Source organism: Pseudophryne corroboree, chromosome 4 (assembly GCF_028390025.1).
Source record: "Pseudophryne corroboree isolate aPseCor3 chromosome 4, aPseCor3.hap2, whole genome shotgun sequence".
Taxonomy (NCBI): domain Eukaryota; kingdom Metazoa; phylum Chordata; class Amphibia; order Anura; family Myobatrachidae; genus Pseudophryne; species Pseudophryne corroboree.
Window position 1 is genome coordinate 735,107,695 of NC_086447.1, and position 22,525 is coordinate 735,130,219.

General features: G+C 46.1%; 1 protein-coding gene and 1 long non-coding RNA gene across 2 annotated transcripts in view; one reads left to right on the forward strand and one right to left on the reverse strand.

Annotated features, from left to right (window-relative positions):
• Window positions 1-20,251, forward strand: part of ACOXL (acyl-CoA oxidase like) — a 990,492-nt gene extending 970,241 nt beyond the window's left edge. Inside the window, exon 19 of the mRNA XM_063918087.1 lies at window positions 19,403-20,251. Within this exon, the coding sequence (XP_063774157.1) occupies window positions 19,403-19,591 (189 nt within the window). The 3' untranslated portion in view covers window positions 19,592-20,251. The remainder of the gene's footprint in view (window positions 1-19,402) is intronic.
• The window catches only part of LOC134910261 (uncharacterized), a 1,286,324-nt gene that overhangs the window by 33,672 nt on the left and 1,230,127 nt on the right, over window positions 1-22,525 (reverse strand). The gene's annotated exons all lie outside the window — the stretch shown is intronic.

Sequence of the window (22,525 nt, forward strand, 5' to 3'; positions counted from 1 at the left end):
TAAAATCAATCTGTATTACCTGAAAAGGGCCGCCTGTAGGTGGGATATGGGATGGTTCTGTTGGTATTGCCTTTCCGATGTTCTTCCTCAAGCAGGTAAGGCATGACATTGCTCTCTTACCTGCATGGGATGAGAATCCTGGGGCGCATCAATATGCTCTTACCAACTTGCACATTCCCTCCTTGCCCAGATGAGTCAGCCCATGTGCTGCTTCAGCCAAACATGGAAGATATGCTCTGGGGGCCACTGGTTTACCCTGTCCATCTGTCCAGAGTCCTGAGGACTCCTGGCCATATCCTTTTGCCTTCCAGACTGCCTTTTCCTGTGTGGAACACAAATTTTGCATCTCACACAACTTCTGTGTGTTGATGGTATTAAATACCATCAATTGTGTGATGTCTGTCTGTCTGGGGGTACCGGCTGCTAACTTAGCAGCTTCGTCTGCTCGGCTGTTACCAAGTGATACTGGGTCCTGGCTATATGTATGTGCTTTACACTTGATAACAGCCACTCTGTCAGGTTCCTGTATCGCTGTTAGAAGTCTTTTGATGTGAGCTGCATGCGCTATCGGTGTACCAGCTGCCGTCATAAAATTTCTGAGGCGCCATAGGGCTCCGAAATCATGGACTACCCCGAAGGCGTATCTAGAATCGGTGTAGATATTGGCTGACTTGCCCTTAGCCAATTCACATGCTCTGGTTAGGGCAACCAGTTCAGCAACCTGGGCTGAGTGAGGTGGGCCTAGCGGTTCTGCTTCTGTGGTGCCTTGGTCATCTACGACTGCGTATCCAGTACACAAGTCTCCCGAGTCTGTCTGTCTGTGACAACTACCGTCAGTGTAGAAAGTAAAATCTACATCTTCCAGTGGGTTGTCACTGATATCAGGCCTTGCCGTGAAATTTTGGGTCAAATATTCCATACAATCATGTGTGTCATCCCTTGTATTAAATCCTCCTTCCCCACCACTCTCATCCTCCACCCTTTGTGCCTGTCCAGGCACACCTGGGAGATATGTTGCAGGATTTAATGCACTGCATCTCCTTATGGTGATGTTTACGGGGGCCATTAATGCCAATTCCCATCTTGTAAACCGCGCTGATGAGACGTGCCTGGTTTGGGCAGAATTCAACAAGGCTGACACTGCATGTGGCGTATGAATTGTGAGGTTGTGTCCTAGCACTACATCTTCGCTTTTTGTAACTAGCAATGCTATTGCAGCGACACTTCGCAAGCATGTGGGGAGGGATCGCGCTACCGTATCTAGCTGAGCGCTGTAGTATGCTACCGGCCTGCTGGCATCACCGTGCTTTTGGGTTAGGACGCCTGCTGCGCAACCAGCACTTTCTGTTCCGTACAGTTCAAAGGGTTTCCCATAGTCTGGCATACCCAATGCTGGTGCCTGCGTTAGGCACTGTTTGAGTCTCTCAAATGCCATCTCGGATTCGTCTGTATGCGAAATCCGATCAGGTTTGTTTGATGAAACCATCTCCTGCAAAGGGAATGCTAGAATGGAAAACCCTGGGATCCAGTTACGGCAATACCCACACATTCCTAAAAACGTTCTGATCTGTTGCTGGGTTTGTGGCAGAGTCATGTCTCTAATTGCTTGAATTCTATCAGCGGTCAGGTGTCTCAGTCCTTGTGTTAGACAGTGTCCCAGATATTTTACTTTAGGCTGGCATAATTGTAGTTTGTCTTTGGAAACCTTGTGTCCTGTGTCTGAAAGATGAAACAGGAGCTGTTTCGTATCCTTCAGGGACGCTTCCAGTGAATCTGAACACAGTAGTAAATCATCCACATACTGTATCAATATTGATCCACTCTCTGGTTGGAAAGACTGTAAACAATCATGCAAAGCCTGTGAAAATATACTTGGGCTGTCTATGAAACCTTGCGGTAATCGAGTCCATGTGTATTGGACTCCTCTGTATGTAAATGCAAACAAATATTGGCTGTCAGGATGCAGGGGTACCGAAAAGAAGGCGGAGCAGAGGTCAATAACAGTGAAAAATTTCGCAGTGGGAGGGATCTGCATAAGGATGACAGCTGGATTTGGCACTACGGGGAATTGACTCTCAACTATTTTGTTAATCCCCCTTAGATCCTGCACTAGCCTGTAACCCCTCCCCCCACTCTTTTTCACAGGGAAGATGGGACTATTGGCAGTGCTGGATGTTCTTACCAGAATGCCCTGCTGTAGCAAGCGCTCTATTACTGGGTAAACTCCTAACTCCACCTCTGGCTTCAGAGGGTATTGTGGGATTTTTGGAGCTATCCTACCATCTTTTACTTGCACAACTACTGGAGCTACGTTTGCCATTAATCCAGTGTCTTGTCCATCTTTAGTCCACAGTGACTCTGGTATTTGGGATGTCATTTCTTCTACCTGGGATGGATTCCTATTTAATATAACAGTGTGGGACATTAATTTTGATGGGGAGTCTAACATGTCTCGCACTTCCTGAGCGTGATTCTCAGGTATGTCTAAGAATACACCTTCAGGAGTACAATAAATGACGCACCCCATTTTACACAATAAATCTCTTCCCAGGAGATTAGTCGGTGCCGATGCCGCCAGCAAAAAGGAATGCTTGGTATGCAAAGGCCCTATTGTAATCTCTGCTGGTTTGCTAACAGGGTAGTGCTGGACTACTCCCGTTACTCCCATGGCTGGAATTGTCTTACCAGTGGTTCTCATGCCCACTGTCGAATTTATCACTGATTTGGCCGTCCCCATATCTACAAGGAAATTTAATGATTTACCAGCTACATCAATTGTGACCTCGGGTTCACTTCCAAGGCTTGCAATCAATTTCACTGGCTGCAGATTACAGGTATGGCCACACCCCTATTGGGTATGGTGACCTCCCTGAATCGCGCTGGCAGCAACTACTTGAGAAGGGGGTAACTGGGAACTACCCGAGACCTGCCAGTCTCTTTTTGGGGGATACCTTTTTGTTTCCCCTGCATGTGGCTCATGACTCCGTCTCTGCGGTCCCTGATCCCAATTTCGTGTGTCATGTCGTTGTCTAGGGGGTTGATATGATTTTTGTATGTTTTTCACTTTACAGTCTCGTGCAAAATGTCCCTCTCTATGACAGGAATAACAAGTTACCACATTTGACTTACCCACAGGGTTTGGAGATTTATACAAAGGTTGCCTTGTGGTCAGGGCCTGTATACTTACGGCCATTAACTTATCACTTTGTGACTCCCTGTGTCTGGTGATATTGCGATCATGATCAACAGCGGCCTCTCTCAAAGTAGCCACCGACAGACCTCGCCAACATGGTTGCGTGGTCTGTACTCTTGTCTTTAATGCTTCTTTTAAACCATCCATTAACACAGATACTGCTACTTCTCTATGATTTACATTTGTTGTGATGTCTTCAATGCCTGTGTATTTAGCCATTTCTAGTAATGCCCTGTGAAAATAGTCAGCAGCTGTTTCTGACTCCTTTTGTTTAATGGAGAAAATCTTGTTCCATTTGACAACAGCTGGGAAATACTCTTTTAACTGTAAATTTATTCTCTTTACAATGTCTTGGTTGTGCACATCCGTAAGGGGTACATCCTCATCTAATTTACAGTCAGCTAAGAATTGTGCTGAGTCGACATTGGAGGGTAAACATGCCCTCAGCAATATCTGCCAGTCTTTGTTATTGGGCTCTACTGTATTCCCTAGGTCTCTAATGTATTTCTGGCTAGCAACTAGATCTTTTCTAGGGTCAGGGAATTCAGACACTATTGCTCTTAATTCCATTCGGGAAAATGGGCAGTGCATGGCAATGTTTCTGACAGGAGTGATTCCTGAAGTGTCAGTTTTCCCATTTGGCACTGCTATTACCCTAACGGGATTAAGTCTACTTACATCGTTCTGAATAGATTCTACGACCTCACCTGTCCCTCCGCTAGGGGCTTTTGATACTAATCTCGGGGGTTGGGACGTGCCTACTGCTGTTTCTGATATGGTGGCTGCTAGAGAGAGCGCCGATATTGTTGCCGATTCGTCCTCTTGATCACACTCCTGGGGAAAGTACAGGGTACAACTTGCACGGGTTAATACTTGCATTACTCATCTTATTCACATTATCCTTAACATTTATGCAGTTACTAAGTGCCTGTTTATTACAAATTAGTGCGTCATTCTCCGCAACCAACTTCTCTCCCGTTATGTAAGGTGGCGGTGGTGCCGTAGCTATCAGTTTCCTGATAGGGTTAGATCCCGCCGCCTGAGCCAATCCTCTCTGTATTTCACCCTCCTGTTGCCATAACTGTAAATAATCATAATGTTTGATTCGTCTCTTTGTTGATTTAATGAGACATATCCTTCTCCTTAGATTTAGTAACACATCTGGGCTAAAGCTGCCTACTCTTGGGAACTTCTCCCCGTCATGTACAGTCATTCTTTCCCATTCATCACATAAAACCTCTGTGTGTGAACCGTATTTTTCACACATTACATACCTTGCCGACCCGATTGGTCGGTTTACTGAATCAACCCGAACCGAGGTTGATCGCCCCCTACCTGAACAACTGGCCCCCATAACTTGCAGGTGTTGCTTTCACTACCTCTGACCTTCAATCAGGGTCTTCAGCGAACCCTTACAAAAACCAAGATGTTCAAGATAGGCCGACGGTGGCGGTTTACCGAGTACCCCACTCACTCGCCCACGCCGACCAATACGCCCACACACTGCCTTAGCGCTGGCGTACTCGACCCAGGGCCCCTGCGACCTGAACCGCTATTTACTGGAACATGCGAGGGTGATCCGAAGAGCACTTACTCTTTCCAGTAACTATTGGTTGCTGGATAGTTCCTGAGTGACCAGCGAACCTCCCTTAAAATAAAAAAAATACACAAATCACGTTAGAATGTACAAATAGCGTTTATGACCCCTCTAGCGTACGCAAATGGTACTGGGTCAAATTACTAACTAATGCACACAATTACGTGCGGTACAATCATTCAGCACATAAGCAACTAATCTTATGTGCGGAGCGACCAGTGGAATCGAAAATTATGGCTGCGAATTCCTTCAGCCTGAGCTTCAATGGCCTATATGGGTTTTGCACCAACCCCCTGGGTTGTGCTCTTTTCTATCTATAGCAGACTTCTTAGTCTGCTGTACCTAGACCTCCTGGTCTGTATGACCTCCTGGTCTGTTCTACAGTAGACCTTCTGGTCTGCTATACTCTAATGCTCTTTTTTTAATGTTTAACAAGGGATGCCTCCCTAGCCACCATGCACGTCACTTACATGTATGTACCTCACGAGAACTCGACTTCTTGTGGTTCAACCCAAAAATTGTAAAAACATATATATGCAAACACTCACTCACCACATGTACACTTTACTTTTGTTTCTATTTCTGCGCAGAAATTTCTTTCCTTTAGACCAGATGAGTCGTAAATTTAGAGAAGGATCTATTAGTTTAAATTTCGGACACTAAAATTGACTTGCGCTATTTATCGCGTTGCCACCTTTTCGCCTGTTTAAAATAACACTATCGTGTGATTTGTTACGTGGGCGTACCCGGACACTCCGTTGCGTAATATACACTGCGTGCGTCGGCCTTTGGGTTGCGTGCGCGAGTCTCAGCCTTTTGTTAGAGACACGTGTACGCAAGGCAGATATCCACCGTAACACAATTAACACGTTTATCAATGTAGGTGATCCTCGATCATCTACCGAGCACCACACAGATCTCTCCTTGTATCTTTAGGTAAAGCTGTGTGCGCGCTTTACAAATTACCCCTTAAATGTATTACCTTTACTCTTTAACTACTGATAGCAACAAATCTTTCTTAGCCCGTTAACAGTTGTGAAATGGCAAACAGGAGAGTGATATGAAAATACACGAATGAAAAAAGAAATGCAGATATATGCGTGCGTGCGTACGCAAGACAGAAATAAACAGTTTTAAAAGACACTAGCGTATTGTTCTTACCTCCGGTTCCGGATTCCTTCAGCACCCTTTACTAAGCGAAGCAGACGCTTATCCGGTCAGCACGATGAGGACTATGACCTCCCGCCCTTTGCTGATGGATAATGTCTGCTGAAATTACCTAGTGCAGATATGTGAAGGACGGACGAGCCGCCAATTAATAAAGCCTAATATTTATCTTACTTAAAACCCTCTAAAAGGTGAAAGAACACAGTACGCTATTGGCGTATGGTTTACCGTAAGGGTACGCACGTTGTGTAACAATCGCTTAGCCGTAGTCGAGACGCTCGAGCGTCACGTTCGCTTACGGCCAAGAGATCACAAGCAGGCACGCTATAGGCTGCCGACTAATGTAATGGTATGCTACTAGCGTAGCGGACGCTTGGGACCACGAGGAGATCACAAGCGGCGCTGATGCTCACGATGTTAAACCTTTATAACTATACCATAAACAATGTATTTATGCAATAAACCTTGGTGCAGTGTTAGGGTGTAAATGTAACACAGTGTAACCTTATTAACTGTACGAGCGTCTCCGACGCTCTGAGAATACTTAGAAATATAATAAATACACAGATACCGGTATTAGGTTCTAACACCTTATATGAACGTTCTATTTGCAAAAGAATAATACAATACAAGTCATACACTACCAAAATAACATTGACCACCTAACCAGAAAACTACACATGAAATACAATAGCAGTACAATAATACTTAAGAGAAAGAGAGAGAAAGAGAAGAGAGAGAGAGAGAGAGATATGGCTCACAATAACAATAAAGGTAATATGGTTGCTGAGAAACTTACGCTCAAGGGAAACAATCGCATGCGCCTCTGGATATCCAGCTCCCGATTATCAGCAATGAGAACCGTTGAAGAGAATAGAGAGCTGGCCCAGACCGACTTGTCCTTTTATACACTACACACAATACAGTACAATGGTCCCTATATTCTTATTGTTCATTGGACACAGGAATTCCTCTTCGCATTATAACAAAAGGTCATAGGTTGATTCATACAGGTGGGCTCTGACTATTTCCAACTGCTCAGGTGGGCGGGAAACTAGGTTTCCTGCCGCATGGATAATAAAGTGCAAATATAGTAAAAGTCCATAAACTTCTTATGTCCATAACTATTCGCACGAGCGAGTTATCCGCTTCAAACCAACACCGGAATATTGCTAATTAAATATTCTTCCGATGGATACTAAACACCACTGTATAACCCTTGTCTGACCCTTCGTATCAAACAAAGAGGGATCTCTCTGTCCATGAGCATGCTACATTAACTAAACTTTCAGATTCTATCAAAGGGACCATGATCTACAAAATACATTATATGGTTAAAATATGTAACGATTGAGTCGCACGCTAGACGCATACAAACTCTACCGTAAATGCGCATACCGTGCGCCTGCGGGTGCACGCAACAGCAAGTATGCGCACGCACGGGAGAGCTCATGCACACGCAGCGGGGACACGCATGAGGTGCAAATATGGCAGTGTGTAGCGTGATATTTTTCTGACTTTGACACCGCAATATACCTGATCGATACTGGCTTATTTGTGCAGTGTGAAAGGGGTATAACTAAGAATAAGTAAGCTCGGCACCGATGCAGTGGCCACAGTTTTTTCGAGTATGGGACTCAGGGTCGACAGTGGCTAGGTTGACACCTATTGGTCAACAGTGGCTAGGTCAACACTAGAAATAGGTCGACATGAAAAAAGGTCGCCATTAGTTTTTCATGTGTTTTTGGTGTCGTTTTCTTCATAAAAAACCCCAGGAACCCCAATTAGTGCATGGCTTCGCTCGCCATGCTTCGGGCGGGTTACTGCTCCCAATCGTAGTCCACGTGGATCGTAAAATATGAAAACGTTTTTTAAAAACTTGTGAAAAACGCATGTCGATCGTGTTCACGTCGACCTATTTCTGGTGTCGACGTATTCACTGTCAACCAATGGGTGTCGACCTAAGTGGTGTCCAGATACCGTTTTTTTACAGACCAAGTTCCATTGTGCTTAGTTTAGGGATGGTCTTACATACTAGAACTATAAGAAATGTCACTCTCCCAGGAAGAGTGGGCAAGTCTCCCTATTAAAGAAGGCAGATTAATTATACCACTAAAGCTGCGAGAGTGTCTGCAGCCTCTGATGGGGAAATTTTAAGAATCTGTCATGCCGACACATCTATATAGATCACGCCTGTCCTGCACCTGAGCCATCCAGAAGAGTTCAGCGCTACCTGCACCCAAAATTATAAGTTAAACTGATGGCAATAGAGGCTGGACACCTACTGGGCATCTCAGACGGCACACTTGCACAGCTCGCAGCACAACTGAAATACATATATACGGAATACATACGATATACCGGCTGTCAGGATGGCGGCTGTCGGTATCCCGACAGAGGCAGCCGACATACAGGCAGCGAGCGCAGCGAGTCCCCTCGCGGGCTCAGTGCGCTCACCACGTATTGGGCCCAGTGGCGAGGTTTGCTCACCAAAGGTTATATTCCCACTAGGGTGGTGCAAGTGGGAATATGCATTTAGCCGCCTGTCGGGATCCTGAACGCCGGGATCCCAACAGGCGGTATATTAACCACATACCCATATATAGATACATACACATTTATACATACAAACATATATAACTACTTTGTCCACACAGGTCTTTGCTGAACCACTGGGCTATGCGGGTCATTCCGAGTTGTTTGCTCGCAAGCTGCTTTTAGCAGCTTTGCACACGCTAAGCCGCCGCCTACTGGAAGTGAATTTTAGCTTATCAAAATTGCGAACGAAAGATTAGCTAAATTGCGAATAGACTTCTCTGTGCAGTTTCTGAGTAGCTCCACACTTACTCGGCACCTGCGATCAGTTCAGTGCTTGTCGTTCCTGGTTTGACGTCACAAACACACTCAGCGTTCGCCCAGACACTCCTCCGTTTCTCCAGCCACTCCCGCGTTTTTCCCAGAAACGGTAGCGTTTTTTCGCACACACCCATAAAACGGCCTGTTTCAGCCCAGAAACACCCACTTCCTGTCAATCACATTACGATCACCAGAACGAAGAAAAAACCTCGTAATGCCGTGAGTAAAATACCTAACTGCTTAGCAAATTTACTTGGCGCAGTCGCACTGCGGACATTGCGCATGCGCATTAGCGACTAATCGCTCCGATGCGAGAAAAAAATAACGAGCGAACAACTCGGAATGACCCCCTATAATTTATTCAACAACTTGTCAGGATGGCACAATCAGCATTCAGTGTGGCTACAGCAATCTTAACCACAAACATTCCTGCGACCCTGTCACTGGCTATACACTGGTTACCTACCTAGTGATTGGCCAGCTCGCCCAGCATCAGTTGCAATGACCCCAACATCAGACAGTCCATCCCCAAGCACTACTCATTAATGAATCACACCCCTGTGTGCTGTGTGTGTGTGTAGGCTAGGTGAAGGCTTAACCCTGTGACAACCATAAGAGTGCAACCTACCAGTGCAAGCATTAAAGTTTCTCACCAAGGACTGGGACAAACTACCCTCTTTGTCACAATCCCCTACCAACTCTAACTTCCTTTTCCCCTGTATCTGGCAAGGAAGTCATGGCCCTAATCTTGTCCAAACGACCCCCTACACCTCCCCACTTGATGCTATCCCCTCCCGCTACCTATCTTCCTCTGCCAGTTCCCATCTTTCCCACATCCTCAGTCTCTCCCTCTTATCAGGCATTGCCCCCTTTGCATTCAAACATGCTCTTGTCTAGCCCATTCTTAAAAAACCTACCCTTGATCCTAGCACTCTCTACAACTGCCGACCCATCTGCCTTTTGCCTCCAAACTCACTCTCCCTGCTTGACCCATTTCAGTCTGGCTCCATTCCACTGAAACTCCACTGCACTTGCTGTCAAATCTAAGGGCCACTACTCTGCTCATTCTCCTTGACCTCGCTGCTGCTTTTAACACTGGACCATCCTCTCCTCCTGCAAATCCTTCACTCACTTGGCCTACATGATACTGCCCTCTGCTGGCTGTCCTCCTGCCACTCTGTCTTGGAGTTATCCTTGACTCCTCCCTCTCCTTCAAACCATACATTCAGTACCTTTCACACTCCTGCCATTTCTATCTCAAAAATATCTCCAGGATTAGACCCTTTCTCACTCTAGATGCTGGTCACTGGTCATGTCCAGATTGGACTATTGTAATCTCCTATCTGGCCTCCATGATGTCTGCCTCTCTCCACTCCAATCTGTCTTCCATGCTGCTTCCCAGCTAATCTTCCTCTCCAAACATACTACATCTGCCTCCCCTCTACTACATACACTGTAAATTGGATCCCCTTCCCCGTCAGAACCTAATTCAAGTTTCACACACTCACAAAACCCTCACCCATTCCTGTCCAATTTACATCTCTGACCTCTTGTCTCTTCACATTCCTGCCCGCCCACTTCACTCCTCGAATGAAAGCCACCTCTCCTGCCAGCTGATTACTTCCTCCCATTCCTACCTCCAAGAATTTGACCATGGTGCTCCCTACCTCTGAAATTCTCTCCCACCAGCTCTCTGCAAAACTTAAACAGGCTCTCAAGACCCACTTCTTTGCCAAACCCAGCGATCTCTCAGACTATACTCTGTCCCTTGCTCACTGTCACCCCTGTCTGTCTGCCCCTCCCCATTAGAATGTAAGCTCTCACAATCAGGGACCACTTCTTGACTCCCTACTAATACTATCATCTCCTCCTTGCTCCAGTTAGAAAATAATCATTGGTTTCTGCCACCAAGCTGCTTATTGGAGTGTATGACCACTGATGCAGCAATGTTTAGAAAAGTTTTTCTTTGTCTTGTAATGTAATTCACTGTTTTCTTGTGTCCTTGTGGTGCCATATAAATAAAGGATGATAATAATAATATGATGCCGACAGTGACGGATTCTGTGACACAGAACAGATCACTGCACTGATTGCACGTTCCTCTCACTACTACTTCATCCCCATCAACCTTCATGTGGAGCAGCTGTGCCCGCCCTTGGTCCCGCCACCTCTTTCCCAGTCACTGAGCGCAGGCTGCAACTTCACATTCCATTGGACAGCCGCGATAAGCTTCAGCAATGGCTGAGCTGCCAGTGTGGTGCTGGTGCATCGCTGTGGGTCGGATCTGCCCCCCCCTTAACAGTGACAGTAATAGCGGCATTGTCTAGCGGGGATAGGCCACGATTGCATGATCAAGCCCCCTGTACTACCCACCGCAGTGCTGGCTGGGCTGTCAGTTCCCGGACAGCCCAAAAGTCAGCAAGTATGGAGATAAAGTGGGCGGATGTGTAACCAATCAGAGCATTACAATTTTCAAAGTTCAGTCAAGTTTATTAAAGTGTGAGAGACAGACTAGCCTGTAGCCCATCCAAGTTTCTGACTTGCAACAGTACAGAGAAGTGATACTGGGGGAGATTTATCAAAGCTTGGAGTGAGATAAAGTACAAACCAGTCAGATCCTAACTGTCATTTTTTCAAACACAGCCTGTGACATCACAGTTAGAGCTGGCTAGAACTTTGTTTGTCCACCTTATCTCTCTCCAAGCTTTGATAAATCTCCCTGACTCTTGGTAAACTGATGCTGGAGGATTGTGGTGTCAATAAAAGTGCATACATCTGCCCACCAGTGAGCCCTGCCAGGAGCTACAGTGTTAGTATTTATCACTACAGCGTTCAGCTTGCTAAACACCATTCTGGCACTAGTGCCATTAAAGTGGCTTCACAATCATAGAATTATTTTTAGGGTATTGGTGCAAATGCTGCTAAGCAGTTATAGGTTGCAGGGCACAAGCTGGTGTGTTAAATAAAATAAAGTGTGGAACATAAAATGGTGTATTATTCATTTTGCGGTATAGATTTGTTTATACTGGCTGGTGTGTCACAATGTTAGTGATACAGGCTGTGTGTAAAGTATTTCTTTGGTGACAGATTGGTGTGTAAATGTTTGTGGTGCAGATGGGTGTGTAAATTTGTGTGTGTAAATGTGTGGGGTGCAGGCCAGTGTGTATATGTATGCAGGCTGGTGTGTAAATGTGTGTGGTGCAGGCTGGTGTGTAAATGTGTGTGGTGCAGGTTGGTGTGTAAATTGCGTGTGGTACAAGTGGGTTTGTAAATATGGTGTAGGCTGGTGTGTAAATGTGTGTGGTGCAGGCTGGTGTGTAAATTTGTATGTGCATGCTGTTATGTAAATGTGTGCGGTGCAGGTGAGTTCGTTAATATGTGCCGTACAGGTGGTTGTGTAAATGTGTGTGGTGCATGCTGTTGTGTAAATTTGTGATATAGGCGGGTTTGTAAATGTGTGCGGTGCAAGCTGGTGTGTGATGTAGGCTGGTGTGTAAATGTGTGTGGTGCAAGCTGGTGTGTAAATGTGCGGTGTAGGCCGGTGTGTAAATGTGTGTGGTTCAAGCTGGTATGTAAATGTGCGGTGTAGGCTGGTGTGTAAATGTGTGCGGTGCAAGATGGTATGTAAATGTGCGGTGTAGTCTGGTGTGTAAATGTGTGCGGTGCAAGCTGGTATATAAATGTGCGGTGTAGGCTGGTGAGTAAATGTCTGCGGTGCAAGCTGGTGTGTAAATGTGCGGTGTATTCTGGTGTGTATATGTGTGCGGTGCAAGCTGGTATGTAAATGTGCGGTGTAGACTGGTGTGTAAATGTGCGGTGTAGACTGGTGTGTAAATGTGTGGTGTAATCTGGTGTGTATATGTGTGCGGTGCAAGCTGGTATGTAAATGTGTGCGGTGCAAGCTGGTATGTAAATGTGCGGTGTAGACTGGTGTGTAAATGTGTGCGGTGCAAGCTGGTATGTAAATGTGCGGTGTAGGCTGGTGTGTAAATGTGTGCGGTGCAAGCTGGTATGTAAATGTGCGGTGTAGGCTGGTGTGTAAATGTGTGCGGTGTAAGCTGGTATGTAAATGTGCAGTGTAGGCTTGTGTGTAAATGTCTGCGGTGCAAGCTGGTGTGTAAATGTGCGGTGTAATCTGGTGTGTAAATGTGCGGTGTAAACTGGTGTGTAAATGTGTGCGGTGCAAGCTGGTATGTAAATGTGCGGTGTAGGCTGGTGTGTAAATGTGTGCGGTGTAAGCTGGTATGTAAATGTGCAGTGTAGGCTTGTGTGTAAATGTCTGTGGTGCAAGCTAGTATGTAAATGTGCTGTGTATTCTGGTGTGTAAATGTGTGCGGTGCAAGCTGGTATGTAAATGTGCGGTGTAGACTGGTGTGTAAATGTGCGGTGTAATCTGGTGTGTAAATGTGTGCGGTGCAAGCTGGTATGTAAATGTGCGGTGTAGGCTGGTGTGTAAATGTGCGCGGTGCAAGCTAGTATGTAAATGTGCGGTGTAGACTGGTGTGTAAATGTGCGGTGTATTCTGGCATGTAAGTATGTGCGGTGCAAGCTGGTATGTAAATGTGCGGTGTAGACTGGTGTGTAAATGTGCGGTGTAGACTGGTGTGTAAATGTGTGCGGTGCAAGCTGGTATGTAAATGTGCGGTGTAGGCTGGTGTGTAAATGTGTGCGGTGTAAGCTGGTATGTAAATGTGTGGTGTAGGCTGGTGTGTAAATGTCTGCGGTGCAAGCTGGTATGTAAATGTGCGGTGTAGGCTGGTGTGTAAATGTGTGCGGTGTAAGCTGGTATGTAAATGTGCAGTGTAGGCTTGTGTGTAAATGTCTGTGGTGCAAGCTAGTATGTAAATGTGCGGTGTAGACTGGTGTGTAAATGTGCTGTGTATTCTGGTGTGTAAATGTGTGCGATGCAAGCTGGTATGTAAATGTGCGGTGTAGGCTGGTGTGTAAATGTGTGCGGTGTAAGCTGGTATGTAAATGTGCAGTGTAGGCTTGTGTATAAATGTCTGTGGTGCAAGCTAGTATGTAAATGTGCGGTGTAGACTGCTGTGTAAATGTGCTGTGTATTCTGGTGTGTAAATGTGTGCGGTGCAAGCTGGTATGTAAATGTGCGGTGTAGACTGGTGTGTAAATGTGTTGTGTAATCTGTTGTGTAAATGTGTGCGGTGCAAGCTGGTATGTAAATGTGCGGTGTAGGCTGGTGTGTAAATGTGTGCGGTGCAAGCTAGTATGTAAATGTGCGGTGTAGACTGGTGTGTAAATGTGCGGTGAATTCTGGTATGTAAATATGTGCGGTGCAAGCTGGTATGTAAATGTGCGGTGTAGACTGGTGTGTAAATGTGCGGTGTAGACTGGTGTGTAAATGTGTGCGGTGCAAGCTGGTGTGTAAATGTGCTGTGTAGGCTGGTGTGTAAATGTGTGCGGTGTAAGCTGGTATGTAAATGTGCGGTGTATTCTGGTGTGTAAATGTGTGCGGTGCAAGCTGGTATGTAAATGTGCGGTGTAGACTGGTGTGTAAATGTGTGCGGTGCAAGCTGGTATGTAAATGTGCGGTGTAGGCTGGTGTGTAAATGTGTGCGGTGCAAGCTGGTATGTAAATATGCGGTGCAGGCTGGTGTGTAAATGTCTGCGGTGCAAGCTGGTGTGTAAATGTGCGGTGTATTCTGGTGTGTAAATGTGTGCGGTGCAAGCTGGTATGTAAATGTGCGGTGTAGGCTGGTGTGTAAATGTGTGCGGTGCAAGCTGGTATGTAAATGTACGGTGTAGGCTGGTGTGTAAATGTGTGCGGTGTAAGCTGGTATGTAAATATGCGGTGTAGGCTGGTGTGTAAATGTCTGTGGTGCAAGCTGGTGTGTAAATGTGCGGTGTATTCTGGTGTGTAAATGTGTGCGGTGCAAGCTGGTATGTAAATGTGCGGTGTAGACTGGTGTGTAAATGTGTGCGGTGCAAGCTGGTATGTAAATGTGCGGTGTAGGCTGGTGTGTAAATGTGTGCGGTGCAAGCTGGTATGTAAATATGCGGTGTAGGCTGGTGTGTAAATGTCTGCGGTGCAAGCTGGTGTGTAAATGTGCGGTGTATTCTGGTGTGTAAATGTGTGCGGTGCAAGCTGGTATGTAAATGTGCTGTGTAGGCTGGTGTGTAAATGTGTGCGGTGCAAGCTGGTATGTAAATGTACGGTGTAGGCTGGTGTGTAAATGTGTGCGGTGTAAGCTGGTATGTAAATATGCGGTGTAGGCTGGTGTGTAAATGTCTGCGGTGCAAGCTGGTGTGTAAATGTGCGGTGTATTCTGGTGTGTAAATGTGTGCGGTGCAAGCTGGTATGTAAATGTGCGGTGTAGGCTGGTGTGTAAATGTGTGCGGTGCAAGCTGGTGTGTAAATGTGCGGTGTAGGCTGGTGTGTAAATGTGTGCAGTGTAAGCTGGTATGTAAATGTGCGGTGTAGGCTGGTGTGTAAATGTCTGCGGTGCAAGCTGGTATGTAAATGTGCGGTGTAGGCTGGTGTGTAAATGTGTGCGGTGTAAGCTGGTATGTAAATGTGCAGTGTAGGCTTGTGTGTAAATGTCTGCGGTGCAAGCTGGTGTGTAAATGTGCAGTGTAATCTGGTGTGTAAATGTGCGGTGTAGGCTGGTGTGTAAATGTGTGCGGTGCAAGCTGGTATGTAAATGTGCGGTGTAGGCTGGTGTGTAAATGTGTGCGGTGTAAGCTGGTATGTAAATGTGCAGTGTAGGCTTGTGTGTAAATGTCTGTGGTGCAAGCTAGTATGTAAATGTGCGGTGTAGACTGGTGTGTAAATGTGCTGTGTATTCTGATGTGTAAATGTGTGCGGTGCAAGCTGGTATGTAAATGTGCGGTGTAATCTGGTGTGTAAATGTGTGCGGTGCAAGCTGGTATGTAAATGTGCGGTGTAGGCTGGTGTGTAAATGTGTGCGGTGCAAGCTAGTATGTAAATGTGCGGTGTAGACTGGTGTGTAAATGTGCGGTGTATTCTGGTATGTAAATATGTGCGGTGCAAGCTGGTATGTAAATGTGCGGTGTAGACTGGTGTGTAAATGTGCGGTGTAGACTGGTGTGTAAATGTGTGCGGTGCAAGCTGGTATGTAAATGTGCGGTGTAGGCTGGTGTGTAAATGTGTGCGGTGTAAGCTGGTATGTAAATGTGCGGTGTAGGCTGGTGTGTAAATGTCTGCGGTGCAAGCTGGTGTGTAAATGTGCGGTGTATTCTGGTGTGTAAATGTGTGCGGTGCAAGCTGGTATGTAAATGTGCGGTGTAGACTGGTGTGTAAATGTGTGGTGTAATCTGGTGTGTAAATGTGTGCGGTGCAAGCTGGTATGTAAATGTGCGGTGTAGGCTGGTGTGTAAATGTGTGCGGTGCAAGCTAGTATGTAAATGTGCGGTGTAGACTGGTGTGTAAATGTGCGGTGTATTCTGGTATGTAAATATGTGCGGTGCAAGCTGGTATGTAAATGTGCGGTGTAGACTGGTGTGTAAATGTGCGGTGTAGACTGGTGTGTAAATGTGTGCGGTGCAAGCTGGTATGTAAATGTGCGGTGTAGGCTGGTGTGTAAATGTGTGCGGTGTAAGCTGGTATGTAAATGTGCGGTGTAGGCTGGTGTGTAAATGTCTGCGGTGCAAGCTGGTGTGTAAATGTGCGGTGTATTCTGGTGTGTAAATGTGTGCGGTGCAAGCTGGTATGTAAATGTGCGGTGTAGACTGGTGTGTAAATGTGTGGTGTAATCTGGTGTGTAAATGTGTGCGGTGCAAGCTGGTATGTAAATGTGCGGTGTAGGCTGGTGTGTAAATGTGTGCGGTGTAAGCTGGTATGTAAATGTGCGGTGTAGGCTGGTGTGTAAATGTCTGCGGTGCAAGCTGGTGTGTAAATGTGTGGTGTATTCTGGTGTGTAAATGTGTGCGGTGCAAGCTGGTATGTAAATGTGCGGTGTAGGCTGGTGTGTAAATGTGTGCGGTGCAAGCTGGTATGTAAATGTGCGGTGTAGGCTGGTGTGTAAATGTGTGCGGTGTAAGCTGGTATGTAAATGTGCGGTGTAGGCTGGTGTGTAAATGTCTGCCGTGCAAGCTGGTGTGTAAATGTGCGGTGTATTCTGGTGTGTAAATGTGTGCGGTGCATTCTGGTGTGTAAATGTGTGCGGTACAAGCTGGTATGTAAATGTGCGGTGTAGACTGGTGTGTAAATGTGCGGTGTAGACTGGTGTGTAAATGTGCGGTGTAGACTGGTGTGTAAATGTGTAGTGTAATCTGGTGTGTAAATGTGTGCGGTGCAAGCTGGTATGTAAATGTGCGGTGTAGGCTGGTGTGTAAATGTGCGGAGAATTCTGGTGTTTAAATGTGTGCAGTGCAGGCAGGTGTGTAAATCTATGCGTCACAGAGCTTTCTCGTCCAGCTGTGCCCCAGAGGGCCTGGTCCATAATCCCCACATGCGCTGTATGAATGGCTCAGCTGCCTCTCTGTGTGGGAATCATCAGCAACTGCAGAGCACAGGTATGTCGAATGGAGGGCCTAATTTAGTAAAGATCACTTATGTGATCCTTACTGCAGTTTCCCAATGGTGCAGAACAGGGGCAGCTGGTGTTGGGGAAAACGGGTGTTGCCCCCATTTTCCGGGAGTGGTGAGGCCAAGGACTGTGTCGCATACACAGTTTCCTTGACCTCGCAAGCCACATTGCGACACGCCAAGCCTGAGTAAGCTCATGCTTACTCATCCTGCCGTCGTAGATGAACACGATGATCACAGAGGAGACTGCATCACAAATGCAGGAAGGAGGTGGTATGCACCTCTTTTGCATTTGCCTTGCAAAGGATTGCATTTGTTGCAGTTGCATTTGTTACTGAATTAGACCCAGAGACCAATGCAAGTCTTATCTGTTTGTTTGATGCATGTAATATATATTTTTATATGCAGGTAAAGTGTAGGGAGTGAAACCTATAGGTTGTGTGATGTATATAAAGTCTTTGAGTTCTGTTTATCATTAGTGACGCAGTGGCTCCATTCTGTATTGGTGCATACAGCGTCACAGAATGCAGTTTCTCTGCTATTTATCAATGTGTAGTTAACCAGAGGTATTCTTGCTATCACTGCAGCCCAATGCTGAAACGTAATATAGTGGCCGCTGTGAATTATGACACGGAAGGTTACAGTGACACCTCTCCGGCATCGCTGGTCCCCTATTTCCTCAGGGGCACAAAGCTTTTTGCTGTGTGATAATCTGAGCGTTGTTGCAGTCACCATACAGATGTTTGGGAGGGTGGTAAAGTGTGTAATTATGACAAGTTATCTCTTTGTTAATAGGCAGAAGTGATGATAGAGTCTTTGGCTTAACGCTTCATAATAATGTCCCTATAAGCGGTATGACAAAGGTATATGAATTTAGGACAAAAAGAATAATAAATAAGGTGCATTCATAAGAAAATGTAAGAGTGAAAATGTAGTGCAGGGTTTTAAGGTGTAGGCTGTGACCAGGGGAGCTTTAATAGAGGAGGAGGCCTGTGTGCAGCCTCCTCCGTCCGGGCCCCCTCCTCTCTGCCGGCAGCGGAGCAGCGCTGTAGAAAGTCTCAGCACTAGAGTGCTCAGACCCTAATGACCATACGCAGATCTTCGGAAAAATGACGCAACGGCTATTTTCCCAACTATTTCTGCAGTGGTGCTGCCGTCGCCGCGGGACTCTGGAGGGATAAATATTTTTAAAATGGGTGCAGCGCGTGCGGTCCCCTGGACACAGGGAGCCCGTGTGCACCGCACACACTGCACCCATTATAAACACGCCAGTGGTTGTGACGTGTGTGTTATGCGTGATTATTTTATAGAGCACAGCATGCAGGAGCTGAATATTTCATCCCTAATCTCCATAATAAATGTGTGTAGGGGCTTAGTATATCTGCCCACCAATTTGCAAATCTTCGCCCACAAGGAGGATGACAGTCACGTGAAAACATGGGAAATGTGGTCAGATTATGGAGAATGCCCACACACTGCACAATATTGGGAGACTGAGGCTGAGATTTTCTCTGAGTGATTTCTCTGGTTTATCATCGAAACGCCAAAACGATCATTCATACATACTATACTATAAAACAAGCCAAGCATCCTATTACTGCCAAATTGATCCAATAATTGTATAGCGTATACCTAGCTTAAGACCCAAAAGGGGGTATTCTATCAGACAGTGGGCTTTGTCTTGCTGTATGATGGTGATGGTTGGGCAGATCAGAGGAAGGCCATGTTGCCACGATCCTATTTTTAAAAATGTTTTGAGCTGAGTATACTGTAAAGTCTGAGTATACTGTAAAGTCTTTGTCCTGATACTAACCTGTGATTTTTACTGTATGTCATTGTGGATGTACTTCCTTATGTACCCAGGTTTATGTATAATTGTGCTGTAGAGTTTGTCAGGGCATAACAGTATATCATGGTGAGTGAGTATGTGCAGTACTGAATGTACAGCGGAGAGCTGCTGCTAAGGCTGGGCTGGTCGCACTGTTTACTTAGAATACAAGCAGCCCAATGAGTTCCTGTGAGTCACACCGTGGAGCTTTTATCTCTTCCTTACACCTCATATAATTATGCTTTTATTTTGCAGTTACTGGAGCTGTGCAGGTTGGTGAAAGACGATGCCCTCAAGGTTGTTTCAGCTTTTAACATCCCCCATAACACCATCCAAGCCCCCATTGCTGGCATTCCCAACCCAAGGGCCCAATGGGCTTATTACCCCAAGCCACAACGAGCAGGAGAAAGCCAAGTGCCAAGGAAAGCCAGTGCCAAGCTATAAACTTGTCCTTGTGGATGTTGTCACATTGCGGCTCTCGGGAAAAAAGAAGAAGAAACAAATGACGAAAAGTGACTCACAGAAAGTGTCACGCTTTCTTCTTCTCTAATGCAGGAAATCATCCAATTACCTTTATAATAAACAGATGATCTTCGTCTTGATTGTGAATAAGCACAGATAACAATGTAATTGGGGAACTGTGAGAGTGGGACTTTTGTCATTTCAAATAAAATATCTGGATTCTTTTTCTTGATAACCAGAAATGTAAAACTATACAAATACTGATGGACATAATTGTTTGTGATTTAGATTGTAACTACAAGGAAGTTCATTGTAACAGATGCAATCCACAAATATACAATCAGGATGCAATGCAGGAGTCACTTTGTAGTTTGAATAATGGAGCAGCGATCATTTAAGATAAAGAGAGGGCTTGTTGCAAGAATTTTCTCTGACAATGCAGAAGGATGTGGGATCTGGTCTGCTGTGTCCAGCACTGATCGGCAGGAGCGGGACACTGCAGCCATAGAATATCAAGGACGTGGCCGGGGAGGATTTTTATACTCACACAATGTACCTGCTACACAGGGATGAAAATATTTGTTAGTTCAACACGAATAAAGTCTAAATGCATTTGAACCAATAAACCAATGTATTACAGTCTCCGTCTTGTATCTTGTATTGTGTTTGCTGAGAGATAAATCCTGCTGGAACTCCCCTCATTTCCCACAATGTACTAGTGTAGATCATTTATCTTCCAGAGCTAATCATAAACTGTTCATTAATATAACTGTATGCTCATTAGCAGTTATTGATAGGAAGTGTGAACAGTGCGCTATCATGCAGCTTAGGCCCAGTGATTGCTGTAAATAAATACCCCTGTTCTGCGCAGCTTCCTGGGTACATTGCCATTTCACGTAAAAGATTTATGAACAACTCCGAAGGTAAAGGTGCATACATACTTGCAGAGAAAGTAAACGACGTGGCTCATTTTCCCCCTTTCTGATTAACGTTGTTTACTTTCTTGGCAAGTGTTTATGTTGGTGACGACGAGCGATGCGCCGCCCCGCGGATCGTTAATTACCCTTGCTGTTGGTCGTGCATGCAGCTCAATTTGTACTGTCGTCCAAGAGCTGCCTGCATGGCCCGGCCTCGGTGGTTGTCATATCGCTCAGTGTTTATGCACTGCCGCTGACCGCCCGGCCCGGGAGGGGAAACACTAGGCAACGTCGCTCTTAGAGCACATCGCCTAGTGCAGGTATGTCCAAACTGCGGCCCTCCAGGTGTTGAGAAACTACACATCCCAGCATGCCCTGACACAGCTTTAGTATTCTCTGACAGCAAAACTGTGTCAGGGCATGCTGGGATATGTAGTTTCACAACAGCTGGAGGGCCGCAGTTTGGACATGCCTGGCCTAGTGTATACCCACCTTAACTATTTTGGGCTTTAGCGTTTGGGGCCCATTTATCACTGGCACCCAGGATCACATTGCAATAGCGATTGCTTCAGGCAGATATATTATTAACCTGCATCCACAGGGACAGAGCCCATCCCCGTGGTGTGATCAGTGAGCTGCAGGAGCACCAACACATGCGCAGTCCCTCTGACCACACATGCACAACGCCCATTTCAGTAGAGCCTCCGGAACTACATCTGCAGTCAGTGCCGTTGCAAGGTTTCCCAGCACCCTAGGCAAACCTGCCTACCGCCTCTCCCCCCACCCCCCCTCCCACACACACACACCCACACCAATATACAGTGTCCAGCAACCCCCGCTTCCCTGGTGTAAAGTTGGTTTCCTAGATGTTTCACAGCCATTGTCAAATAAGGAAACACCCCACAAAAAAAAATCTGCAAAAATGATGCCCAATATTTAGCAGGAACCCCCAGGCATGTTATAGTATAGGAGGGGGTGAAGGACACAGGGATAGATAGAGAGGGAGATAATGTAGTGGGAGCTGCAGAGCCCAGCTCCTCTGGCATTTCCCTTCCCATGGGGCTTACAGACAGAGCTGGCCTGAGTGCGTGAGTGCAGGTACTGTATGTGTCGCCTGTCAGTGGGTGACAGTGGTGGTGACGGGTTGGGTATTGAGATCGGGACGCGGGCGTATTTAATAAATGATGCTGACGGGCAGCATCTATATTAAATTATGGTGGCCGTGTTTTCTTTTTATATGAAAGAGGCGTATGTGTGTGTGTGTGTGTGTATGCTATGTGTGCTACTGTATGTGTTAGGTAACATGCTGTGATGTGATTTAATCATTCAAAACTCCTTAGAGGGCCGCCCACTGCTTAAAATAAAAATTTAAAATAAATATATATATATATATATATATATATACATACATAAAATAAAATATATATTTACATACACACAACCGCCCTCCCCCCATGTGTGTGTATGGAACCCCCCCCATTTAAAATCCAGAGTTTGCACCTGAAAAAAAAAAAATATATATATATATATATATATATACACAGCTGAGAGGTCTCACGGAGATAGATAGATAGATAGATAGATAGATAGATAGATAGATAGATAGATAGATAGATAGATAGATAGATAGACGACCACATGCTAAAGAGGATGTCAGGCTGGAAAGTGCAACCCGGGACTCAGTACAGGACGGGAGGGGTGAGACTGCAGGCATAGCAGCGGCGAGTCGGCGTGGGGCAGACTGGAGGCCAGAGGGTCACAGGGGGCAGCCAGTGATGCACTGACAGTGACGGCAGTGGCCACGGCGCGGTACCCTCACCCAGGTGCTGCTGGCGGCTAGCTGTCAGCTGCAGTCCTAGGTCACAGCGACAGCTGGCGAACTGTGCCCTTATGGAATGACGCACCATTTGACCGCTCTTATTGAATGGCCGCGTTGGGACTGGTATAACACTGTCCTCCTTGGATGGGGAGGTGAGAGTCGGGCTGCCCTGGTGAAGAC